Genomic DNA, 13065 nt, shown 5'->3' on the forward strand with positions numbered 1-13065 from the left:
CCTAGCTCAGTTCCAATGTACATGTGTGTGCCGGCCAGCTGGTTTTTGGTTTGCACAGAGGCTCTGGGAGGGTGGCTTCCAGAGAGCCTCCGGGGGGGATGTGGGAGGGCATTTTTAGCCTCCCCACGCTCCAGGGAAGCTTTTAGAGCCTGGGGAAGGTAAAACATGAGCCTACTGGTCCCACCAGAAGTTGGGAAACAGGCCATTTCCAGCCTCCACAGGGCCTCCGTGGGGCGGGGTAAGCTGTTTTCACCCTTCCCAGGCATTGAATTATGGGTGTGGACACTCGCACATGCACAATAACATACTTTTTCAGCACCCAAGGAAAAAAGGTTCACCATCACTGCACTAAACTATACATCATGGTTTACATGCCACAAAGCTCAACATGCTAAACCACAGCAAGGTTTATCCTTTGTGGTAAATAAGGCTAAGTGAATCATCAAAGTCATTAACTGAATCTAATCTATTGTCCACAACAAGCATTTCTCTAAAAAATAGCCATAAATCGCAGTCACATTACTATAATATGCATCAAACTGCCATCAATTTGGGCCAATTGCTGAGTGCCTGAAATGCAACCATGTGACTACGGAGGGCTGTCAGGACTTTGCATCCAAGTCATGCCAATTCATAGGCAGCCTTGGGGAGATAGTTTTATAATACAGTTATATAATACAGAAAACATAGAACAGGCAAGAGACTAGGCTGTCCCTTGCACAATATGATTTATGCAATATGGCAGGGGTCCCCAAACTTGGTAACTTTAAGACTTGTGGACTTCAAGTCCCAGAATCCTCCAGGCAGCTATGCTGGCTGGAGAATTTTGGGAGTTAAAGTCCACAAGTCTTAAAATTGCCAAGTTTGAAGATCTCTGCAATATGGGAATCAGTCCCGTAAATATGCATGCAAATATTGTACTGAACAATAAAAAGTCTTTGCAGTTTTTCATATTAAGAAAGCATAAAATTATATTAGTTATATAGCTTAATTGTATACATTTTCTCCTACATATCTCAATAACATTATTTAAGATCATTACCCTCCGCTCTGGGTTCAGCAGAAGGCTTTGCACTTTGTTTATATAAGCAATTTTGAAGATTTTAAAAGGCTGTGGAATGATTTTTTAAGTTCATATTCCGGCTGGAAATGAGCTTATCTTTTCCTTATGAAACAGTGGAAACTGCAGGGAAAGAGTCAACGCTTTAAGCAGATAGAGAGGTGAATGTTTCAGAGAACAATAGATAGTAGGAGCCATGGTAGAGCAGTGCTCAAAGTGCAGCATTATAGACAAACTCTGCTCAAGCCCAATGCAATCCTGCAGGGTTCAAACTTCAAAGTTAACTCAGCCTTCCATCCATCTGAGGTTGGTAAAGGAAGATCCAGATTATTGGAGACAATATGCAAATAATGCTTCTACACTGCAAACCTCCCAGAGAGTGCTGCAAAGCACAATGGTATGGTACCAGTATATAAGTCTAAATACTATTGCTGTATGGGGAACACCCAGGGGCCAATAGGACCCAGAGGCCAGATGTTACCTATATAGTTTGTATTTTCTATGTAATTTTTATTATTATTTATTTATTAAATTAAATAGCACTCATCTTACTATTGAGGGAGCTATTGAAACATCATGGGACAATATAGAACATTTGCTGGGGAAAAAGGGGCACACTATTACCGTTCTTCAGTTGCATGAAATGTTAGGGTGGGTCAAATTTTTCAACTTTCAAATTCCAAACATCGGGATGCTCAAATGTTGTGACATGTCATGGGGGAGTTGAGATAGCTCTTCCCCCTAGGCCATTACAAGTTATGCATGGTATGTTTGTGTGTATGTTTGGTTTTATAATAGGGGTTTTTAGTTGTTTTTTATTATTGGATTGTACATGTTGTGTTTATTATTGTTGTTAGCCGCCCCGAGTCTGCGGAGAGGGGCGGCATACAAATCCAATAAATTATTATTGTTGTTGTTGTTATTGTTGTTATTATTATTATTATTATTATTGTACAAATGTTTTGGTTATATTAATACAATTTAAATTTGCTTGGTAAGTAACTACATAAATCTGATGGAATTTGCTGATGGAACCGATGATATGGGTCCCGTCATTAGGTCATGTAGCTGGGTGGGGGTGATCTTGTGCAAAAGCACGAGATCGCCCACAGAGAATTAGCAAGCCTTGCAGTGACTGCGCAGGCTCGGCTAATGAGGTGAGTGGGGCACCGCTGGGTAGGAAAGGCTGCCCCGCAAGTACTCCGGCCTCTTTGCAGATTGTCGATGTAGACATATAGAGCCTGATGCCTATGTACTGTTGAGATACAGATATTAAATTACATTTTTATTAAGGGCAAATTGAATCTAATCAACTTACTCTAGCTGAAAAGAAGATGATCCAGTCTTTAAGATTATATCATTTTCCCCAAAGTTAGGTGTAAGATAAGATATATGGATGGATGGATGGATGGATGGATGGATGGATGGATGGATGGATGGATGGATGGATGGATGGAAGGATGGATGGATGGATGGATGGACGGACGGACGGACGGACGGACGGACGGACGGACGGACAGACAGACAGACAGATAGAAACAGATATACCATACATATATACATAGACAAAAACCCCTGTACAAACTCCAGCTTCTCGACCTGTCAGTCAAGTTTTGCCAATTCAATTAAATAAAACTTTTCAAGTTTTCTCTATAATAAATGTTTCTGTATGACTCATTGGTACTGTGTGTATGTATACATTTCAGTGGGATATCCGTATATACTTATCTTCCATAACTTATACTGCAGTACAAAATAGCAAGATAAAAACATTTATATTGAGTATAATACATATAATATATTCAATACATTTCCTGCCAGGGGTGAAATGTTCCTGGTTCGCCGTGTCTATTGGTAATTTGTGAGCCGATAGTGAAGGGAGCCTGAGGCTCCGCCCATCTGTCCAGATGCTGCCATTTGGGTTCTTTTACTCTTTGCACATGCGCAAAGCATTCTGTGCATGTGCCGAGGGTAAAAGAACCCAAATGGTAGTGACCAGGCAGATGGGCAGAGACTTGTGCTCCCTTCACAACCAACAGGCACGAGTGAACTGGGAACATTTCATCCCTGTTTTATATTTACTATATATGAAATGCCTGCAAAATACGTTTTTTGGGGTCCTTAGCTACTCTCTGAGCTACTCTCTTGCAGCACTGCTGATGTTACCTAGTTTTGTAATAAAAAATCTACAAGAAAATATCCAAGCTCAGATAGCAGCAAGGATCCCAGTCAAGGGAGGGTTGTCAGAGAGATGAATTACAGACTCAGTTCAACTCTGATCTACAAATATTCTTTTCTAAATTAAGGTATCCTATTTAGAAATTCATTTCATTATTCTATGCTATTTCTACACCAACCACTATTTCTCCTTTATAAGCCAGTTACAAAAATTTATTACATACAAATACATCACTCACCCACCTATTCATTTGTTTTCAACAGCTGTTCTCAAAATTATAATAGAGCCCCTCCTCCATTCACAATTACAAGGGGGAAACCTGTCTTGGCAGCTCTCCAGATTCTCCCTAAAGTTCCATATTAAATGACAAAGAGCAGGGGTACAAGGGAGAAGAGGGGAAAGCTTTGATAATGTAGGCATTATGGTCAGACTAAGGGTTTTTTAGATATTTTAATTATTAGATTTGTTATTGTATATGGTTTTTACTATTGCTGTGAGCCACCCCGAGTCTACAGAGAGGGGCGTCATACAAATCTAATAAATAATAATAGACTATTTTGTTTCCTAATGAAAAGTGCTACATGGGTGCCCACAAAGAGGAAGTAAAAAGTAAGATGGCAATATACATTAAAAAGGGTGGGGCTTTCATGACATTATTGTGTACACTATCTTCATTGTTTCTTACCCCCACCTCCATTCCATGTGCACATCTGATACAAAATTCAAAGGGAAAGCCCATTGTCAAAAGAATAATAAAACACAGAGAAACTTATTGTAAATAATAAATAAAAATAAGAGTGGAATGGAGCATGGTGGAAAAAGGGCAGAAAATTATCTGCAATCCTGTGGCCATTGACAAGTCAATCTTGCCAATTTCAGTATTTTTACATGCAAAGCATGAGGTGTAAGTTAAAACGCTCTTCTAAATGATGTTCATTAGAAGACCTGGTACCTTCCATTTCCTCATCTCTTTCAATCCCATTGTTGTTAGTATATGTGCTGCTGAAGTGAGTACTCAACCCCATCATTTTTGACATAGGATTTTGCTCACTTAATTTGGCAAACAATTATAGTGCACCTGCAGTATTATGTGAGACTTGTTTGGAAGCATTTTAAGCATCAGGATATGTGACTCAGAGTCAAATTCTTCTACTTGGAATTTATAGCAGCAGCCCCCAATCTTTCCAACTTGGCAGCATGACACGAAGGAGGGGGAGGACGGTTTGGTGTTAATGGCAGTCCACTTGCACAGCCCAGTTCTGCAGTCACAGCCTGCAGGTTGGGGCCCCCTGCCTTATAGGACTTGAAGACAGATGAAAATTTGTTGCACAAACTATTTGGCTTACAATGAGATGGAAACAGTTGATTGATAAAAATTGTCCAAGCACTTTGTAAATTAAGGAAAATGACATAATATCTCTCATTATGAATATCTTGTTTTCTTATGCTCTTTAATATGTAGAAGCAATATACAGTATCGCTTTCCACTATTTCATAGGTCATGCAGGTTATCCTAAATATAGGGCATTGGATAAGTAGGTAGGTTGCAAAAATAAAAATTCTATTAGCTTGAAACCCCAAGATGCAGAGGTTGAAGCCGTATTGATTAATCTCAAATACAAATAAAATCAAGGGGAAACATAGGCCAGGATGGAATGAATTTCATATAGGATCAGAACCAGAACACATTTTGCAAAATCATTGCAACTTTCGCAAATGCTTACACTGGACAACTATTATAACTGTATCACTTACAATTTTGTGAAATAAATAAACTTTTCCCAAATTATCATTTAATTTTAAAATCTGCATGCATTTTATTCAGAGTTCTACAATTAAATATTGTAATATCAAAATTATTAATTTCAATTGTATTGTATTATTGCTCTAAAATGTACTTAAAATGTATAATGCTTTCAAAAAAGAATCATAATGCAATCCTTTTGCATGCTTACTAGAAGAAAATCTAGTTAAAATCCATCAATCTTCTCTCAGATAACTACCAGATTACGGTCTTAATCTACTTTAATTAGAATTGTATAGTGCTATATGATCTGATAGCTTCTAGCAAAATCTAAGAAAATATATATGCTTAAATCTATACTTACAGAATCCCATGCATGTGTGAAGTATGGTGGAGGAAATAATGGTGGTGGTGGCGGAGGAGGGGGAGGAGGAGGAGGAAGCGCAACAGCAATAAAAGAGCATCCTCGGTTAGTATTGATCCGTTTCTTCTGGTCCAGGCAAGGGAGGGCTGTTGGAGAAATTAATTGTGGTCTATGATGAGTTTTATTTATACTCTCACAAAACAGTATCATGAAACACAAATGTAACATAATTCATTGTATTTGGAGAAAACTACACTTGTGCACATAATTAAGATAATTAAAGTTGTGATGAAATTATATAGGGGTAACAGAGATATGGGAATGAGGCAATAATGGTCCCAATGTCTAAGCAGAGACCATTTTGTCATTCCCCTCACCCACCAAGATAACCACTTAAAATATTTTTGCTGCACCACTCAAATCTCTCTCTCTTTTTATCTATGTCTGGAAACTTCTGCTCAGTTATCATTTTGGTCTTCAAAGCATTAGGATCAATCAAAAACAGAACACAGCTGTTTTCCTCAGAAGTATCCAAAAAATGTAGAGTTGTTCTGGATGATTCAACCAACAGCTGATTAATATGGGAGGGCAAAAATCACCACAAGTAGACAGCTTCTTGCTATTTTGCTTCACCTCTACTCAATTTTGTCATATGTGTTTGTTTGTTTGATTCCTTTCCATCACTGATTTCAAAAAAGCAAGGCCAATTATCGTGAGAATGACTGACAAAGTCTATCCTTACTCTGTGTAACAAGATTAGTGTGCAAATAGCAGCTAGTCAGAAACAAACAGCCAGAAACAGAAAGAAAGAAACAACCATTAACGCTATTTTATCATTTTAAAATGTTGGTTATCCAAATCCACTGACCTTTTAGCACCTTATGATTTACTGATACAAGAAGCAGAAGTATGTAGACAGTGTTTTAAAGATTTACTCTGAGTTCCTTTTGTTTGCTCTTTGTCTAAGAGATTCAGACTAATCTGAGGTCAGTTTCTTCTGTCTTTCGAGGTACACACGTGGAATACATGCTGTTGAATTTAAAATGTAATTGGCCTTGCCAATTACACAAGATGTGCATGTGAGATTTTGCTGGGTTTTTTTGCTTCCACTCATGCACAGGAAGCAAAAGATACCGAAAATTAAAGAAAACAGATAGCAGTGCCCAAAGGATTGGCATCTGAGCAGTCGCACACAAATTGTGCAATCTGGCAACCACTACTGGTCCACAGTCACCTACCGCACCAGTAGCACTGGTGAAGATTTATTATAAGTCTGAAAATAGTCTCCCCTTCTAGAGTTGTAAATTTGGCCTTTGGAATGAATGTATTTAGTGTACCTCCACCACAGTTAACATTTATCAATAAATGCAGATATGCCATGCTCATATAAGCATAGAGTTGTTTTCTCCAATTTTCTCTATTTTCTCTTATCTAGATGTTTTCAGGTATGTGGATCTCATTTTTCCCATGCTCGATTTACTTGGGGTTTGGGGGGTTAATGATCACATGTCTATAGGGCAACCACATTGGGAAAAATTTGTGCTGTTGCCACACAGTCTTGCAATCTGTCCATTCTTTTTTCAGTTTTCAGAAATTAACTCCTGGTGTTAGGCTTTCCTCTAAGGATTGTACATAGTAAATAATATAACCATGAAAAATTCTGCTCAGTCATTCCATCTGAAACACTCATGCAATAAGTGACGCAGCTTAGGAGATTCTGAATTCTCACAGGAGAACGTAAGTGAGTGAGCACATTGTACTCCAATGGGTCACAAGACAAACAAGAGGGTTTCTATTAAAAGGCCATTGAATAATAGGTTCATGATTCATTCTTTGGGACATACTCATTCTTTTGGCACCATCTCTGTATTTCCTAGCTTTGTTATGGCTCAGTACCAAACCCGAAATTCCCTGACGCAAAAGAAGTCTCTTCCCCTGGAAGATCCCCAGCATTGTTTTATCAGCTATTACACTGCAGTCATAATCTCTATTGCAGCTTATATGTCTTCAATATTTTGTGTTTGACAAAATAGACAGTTTGAACGAACAGTTTCTACTTCTAAAGTTAGACAGATAAGCTAAGATTTCATTTGGCATCCGATAGGAAGAAGGCTTATTCTGTTCTTTTGTTCATTTTCTACAGTTACTTTTTTCTAAAGAGAAAGGATTAAACTCACTTCTACATCGTCACCAGGAAAACCCCTCAGGAGTTAGGTTTGTGGGAGGAGTTTGATTTTACAACTGTTATCTATCACCTATCTATTTAATATATCTATCTCTCCAGGCATGCACCCATGCATTCATGTATTCATCCACCCATCCATCCACCTATCAATGTTTCAGGACTAAAGTTCACTCTCTCCTGGTTTTTATCTTGGTTCCTTAATCATTACATGAAACTGGCTCTCATATAAAATTTAAGTGGATGGGGGGAAATTGAGAGCCAATAGTAGCAGGACCAAACTGAATTTATTCTATTATATATTTCATTATTCTTTTTATATCATCCTAATCTATTGTTTTCAAAAATATTTTGAATTCTGAACATTGCCAAGAAGGGAGAAAGGGAGGAGAGGATTAAAATAGAAATGCAATAGTAGAGAAGAAAATAGTGCTGAAGAGAATAATAAGATTAGAGAAAGCAAGAGGGAGAGGGGGAAAGACTCCAAAATACCTTGTGAAATCTGTGGCTAAGTAGCCCTATAATCACTAATTTAATTGCCTTCCTTTTATACAATCCCTTATTTTAAAACTGACCTTGGAATAAACAGTTCTTCAACAAGACTGTCATAACCATTTAGAAATTGTCCCCCATTCTCAAAGTGCTCTCAGGACAGGATCTGGAGAAGCAAGACCTGAGATACGTAGAGGTTGATCTACCAGGTTTTGAAATACAGTGGTACCTCTACTTAAGAACACCTCTACTTAAAAACTTTTCTAGATAAGAACCGGGTGTTCAAAATATTTTTGTCTCTTCTTAAAAACCATTTTCTACTTAAGAACCTGAGCCCGGAAAAATTCCCCAGGAAATTTGAGAGTGGCACGAAGGCCCGGCCAGTTTTCTGCCATTCCCCCTTTAGTCCCGGCCATCTCAGGCTTTTCTGGGCTGCCAGAGGAGCCTTTCGGTGGTAGCCTCTGCCTTTGGTGGCAGTCCAGAGAGAACGAAGCATTTTCCTTTCTCTGGGCACTTGGAGAGGGAATAAACCTCTGCCAGCTCCCAAAGAAAAGAAACACTCCCTTCGCTCTGGATAGCGACTGACCTCCTCCTCTTCTTCTTCCTCCTCCTCCCACTGAAATTCCGTGCTTTTATTTTTTTTCCTAATGGGTTTGCACGCATTATTTGCTTTTACATTAATTCCTATGGGAAAAATTGCTTCTACTTACAAACTTTTCTATTTAATAACCTGGTCACCGAACGAATTAAGTTCTTAAGTAGAGGTACCACTGTACTGTAATAAATTTCATAATTTAAAAAGGAAGGTTGGAGCAGGAATCAGGAAATGTACCTTTTCCACTGCACCATCTGTTCTCTAGAACATTGTCTCTCCTGAGATTGGGATATCTCTGATACTGTGGGTTTTTTGGAAGACTAAGACAAGTGGGCTGTTTTCTGGCTGCATTGATACTAACAGATTGTAATATCCATTGGCTACTATTTGTATTAAATTTCTTCTTATATTGTGTTTTATTTGTTTTTATGATTGTTTGTCACCCAGTATCACCCACTTTGAGATGGGCATATTTTTAAAAAAATCCAAAGACATAAATAATAAATAGAACAATGAAATCCTCTTAGAATCTCTAATAAGCTATAACTGTGGGTTGAATCTTTTTCTGATATTGACAGGATGTAACATGACCTAAAATCTTCGGAGAGGGGTGGCATACAAATCTAATTAATAATAATAACAACAACAACAACAACAACAATAATAATAATAATAATAACAATAATAACAATAATAATAACAATAATAATAAATGACTAACTCTACTATAAACGTACACAATTTATACAACTTACAACTAGTCCCTACATGCTATTTCCCCCCCCCGCTATGGCTTACAATATGGATTGATATTTGTACTTTTTACATAATCTTCAAAGTATCTGCTTTCTGATTTAAACATTTGATTAAAATAATTACCAGCTATCATGGTGAAATGAAATCTGCAGTGGAACCCACATAGAGCATAACAGGGTAATGGGATGCTACCTAAATCTTGTTGTTGTTTTTTAAAGACAGAGCGAGAGAATGAGAATGGATGAACCCCTCTCTAATAATTGTAACAGGCCAACCAAATTTTCCATGGATCAGCAGATGAAATATGGGGACCACATTCCCCGTTTTACAGAAGATTTTCCTCGGTTTTAAATAGTTTTGCAATTATGTCTGAATTAAAAATTACATAAATAATCAGAAGCCTTCATGTTGTAAAACTCTATTGTGGAGCTCATAAGTGATTTAGTTATAACTTACCCTGACACAGTGAGATGCCTTTTATTAAAAACATGCATATTTTTCTCTATAGAAATTACCATAAGAACAACTGGAGATAGCAAAAGACAAATGAAAGAGCTGGAAAAAATCACAAAATGTACAAACAGAACAACTATGACAAAAGAGAGCAAAGATAGTTCCAATAGTAATAGATGCACTGACAAAATCCCTATTAGTCAATTGGAAAAGCTTGACTTGGAACAGCACACATCCTTTGACAATACCTTTGATTTTATTAAACAACATCTGGCTAGCCTACATCCTTGAGAGGGACCTAACAGGTGGACAAAATGCCAGATTTAATCTAAACAGCTGGCTGACAAAGTGATCAACCAAAATATAAAAAATGGCAAGTGTGTTGAAGTGAGGTGTCTGCCTCACAAAGGGTCTGAGCCAAGTCTTTACTGCTTTCTGAACAATGCGTGTGGGTGTATCCATAACTCAATAGATCAAAACGATAACATTGTTTAATCAAAGGAACCTGGAGCTTCAATCCTGGAAGATCAAATCAACTGAAGACACTATGAGAAACTGGTAGTATCTATGCCGTTCAGAACATTACAGAAAACAACCAATTGCTGGAAGCAAACCAGCAATTGGCATAGCTCATGAAGCAGCAAGGTTTAATGGGCATACTACTGAAGCATGCCCATTGACACTCACAATGCTACAATGCTGGATTAGGTACTCTTCAAGTACAGCCTCACATAGCCATTGGTACATTTGCAAATGTGGAATTTTTAATTTTCTTTGGGCTTTTTTGCTTACTGGTGCAATAAAAGAAAAACTCTTAAATTCAGTATCTGCTAAACAATCAGATTTATTGTGGCTATTTACTTACGAAGCAGCAAGTAAAAAAGCTGGCCTTAACTACAGAGTCAACTAAGCCCATTTAGTTTGTTAAATTGTAAAAGTAATGCAAATTATATTGGAAATTCTGAAGCATAAAATTGCTGCTACAATTTTTATATGTGATAGGTTCCAGACTTCAAGGAGCAAAGGTGGAGAAATATAATGAGTATTGCAGTGTCTTGAACTTTACTAATTAACACATTAATTAGTATTAATGCATCTATCTATATTGAAAGCCAAGAAATTATTTTGACACTGAAAATGTCACAAAAATCTTTTATGTTACCTAATATCAAAACAACAAATTTCAGTAACATTGTGTTACCCTTCCATGGCACCAGAATTTATTCCCAGATATATTTGTCTCATTCTGTTTTACTGTAGAAATGACTCAGCTGATTTCAAAGAACAACCCAACAAATCCTCTTCCTTACAAAGAATGCTGGACGCAGAAACACTGATGGAAAGAGCATGGCACTCTATGAATATTCCTCAGCTACAGAGAATTCATGGTGTAAGATCTAAAACTCAGTAACTTGCATAGCAGCCCAATGTGGATATGTTATGAAATACTAAAATGAAGTACAGGTTTCTTCCACTCCAAATTGTCTCCCCTATTATCAGAAACACTTCTCAAGTTTCAAGGCAACCATCCATACCATCATCAATTTCAAAGGGTAGAGAAGATGACTTCACACAATCAAAGCCCTCTCCAACTGACTAGGAGAACCGCCACATCTTGCTTGTTTGTTGGATATTTCATATATCTAAACTTTTTCATTGAAAGAAGAGCTGACAAGCTCTTCACAATGCTGAGCTCCCTTCCTTCATAAAGCAACAGAGAAACAACAGGGAGAGGCTATAGTGATATTACCTTTGTAGAATGGGAGGGCGACTGAGGTGCTAAGAGCAAATTTATGCAAGAGTTTCCACCAATGGGGAAATAGTTTGTCTCCAAGCTCTATGAAAAAAACAGATTTGGCAGGTTTCCTTAAAAATTGCCGCAAATCCAGTAAGAAATCAGCTCAATTGCCCAAACTAAGAAAATGCACTGAAGAAATTTGATTAAAAATCCACCCGTAAATATTTTCACCCTGCAGATTTGTTGATAATAATTCAACTGCTATAGCAGAGCCAGATGGAAATGAAGAATCATGGCAACATGTTACCTCATGTAACCTAAACCTTTAGGCATTTCCTTTAGAAGTGATGTTTCAGCATCAAGAAATCCGGCTAGACAGAGCCAAGAGGATCAACCACTATTTCTGGAAACAAGATGGCATCTAGTTTTGGAGATGTTGGGTTAGGAGAACAAACCCATGGTAAAAACCACATGTCTATTTATCACAACAACATGATTGCATGGTAATAGTCAATTATTTTTCTCCCAAGCAAAAAACTCTGCTTAGTAACCTTGTTTAGATGCTTCTGTTAGCTTGTTTGTTCATTTGTTCATTTTAAATTAGCATCTCCTGAAAGCACACCTTGTACTAGATAGAAATAAGAAATTCCTCCTGCTGCTGTGCAACATATCCATTAGACATTTGTTATGTGTATGCAGCATAGATGCTTTGAAGCATCAAGTACACAAAAAAGGTGAAGAAACTTTTGCAAGTTTGCAGCAGACAATGGTTATCCAAACTGTAGGACCTTTTTATGTTTGTTTTACTGTATTTTAAAAAAAAGACTTAAAAGAGAGAAAAGAAAAAGCAGACATGCAAAAATAACAAGAATAATATTTTATTGTCCTTCTAGCTCTTCTTTTGACCTCTGCAAATTGGTATTTGATCCCCGTACCAAATGAATTTGTGAACTTTAAAAGAGTATCTCAGTAAGCAATATTCTAGATACTATATTAGTGTTAGTTCCATTTGAGTAAATTATTTGTTTGCTTGCTTGCTTGTTTGTTTGTTAAAATAAACATTTATGAACAAAGGTAAGTAGGGAAGGATGGCAGAAGTTTAAACAGTATTTTTATTTAAATATAATTCCTGAAAATTTAAAATATCTTCCAACAAAAAACTAATATTTTAATTACTTCATAACTTTAATATATATAGTGCAGTATTGTCATATATGTGTAGTTAAGCCATGAAATTATATTAAAGTTTCATGTTTCAAGTTTTTATTTTAAAGATATATTACACAGCCTAATTCTTTTAAAAAAAATTATTCAGATTGCATCCCTCTGATGTCTTTAATAATTTTAGGAAGTTAACATCCTTTTTGAAAAAGCTGTAAAGTTTAAAACTACACGTTGTAATGTCATTCAGACAAGCGATTATTCTAGTTAGTATGAAATTAAAAGTAAACTTAAATTTTTAAATTGCTGCTTTCCAACCCAGTACTTGGGACTTCCATTAT

The 13065-nt window shown here is 37.0% G+C and overlaps 1 protein-coding gene across 1 annotated transcript in view; it reads right to left on the minus strand.

Annotated features, from left to right (window-relative positions):
• Positions 1-13065, minus strand: part of COLQ (collagen like tail subunit of asymmetric acetylcholinesterase) — a 78781-nt gene that overhangs the window by 64967 nt on the left and 749 nt on the right. The window contains exons 2-4 of the mRNA XM_070728241.1: positions 11871-11934; positions 9415-9518; positions 5348-5493 (exon numbers count right to left, since the gene is read on the minus strand). Coding sequence (XP_070584342.1) covers positions 5348-5493; positions 9415-9518; positions 11871-11934 — 314 coding nt within the window. The remainder of the gene's footprint in view (positions 1-5347; positions 5494-9414; positions 9519-11870; positions 11935-13065) is intronic.

This window comes from Erythrolamprus reginae, chromosome Z, assembly GCF_031021105.1.
Source record: "Erythrolamprus reginae isolate rEryReg1 chromosome Z, rEryReg1.hap1, whole genome shotgun sequence".
Lineage (NCBI taxonomy): Eukaryota > Metazoa > Chordata > Lepidosauria > Squamata > Dipsadidae > Erythrolamprus > Erythrolamprus reginae.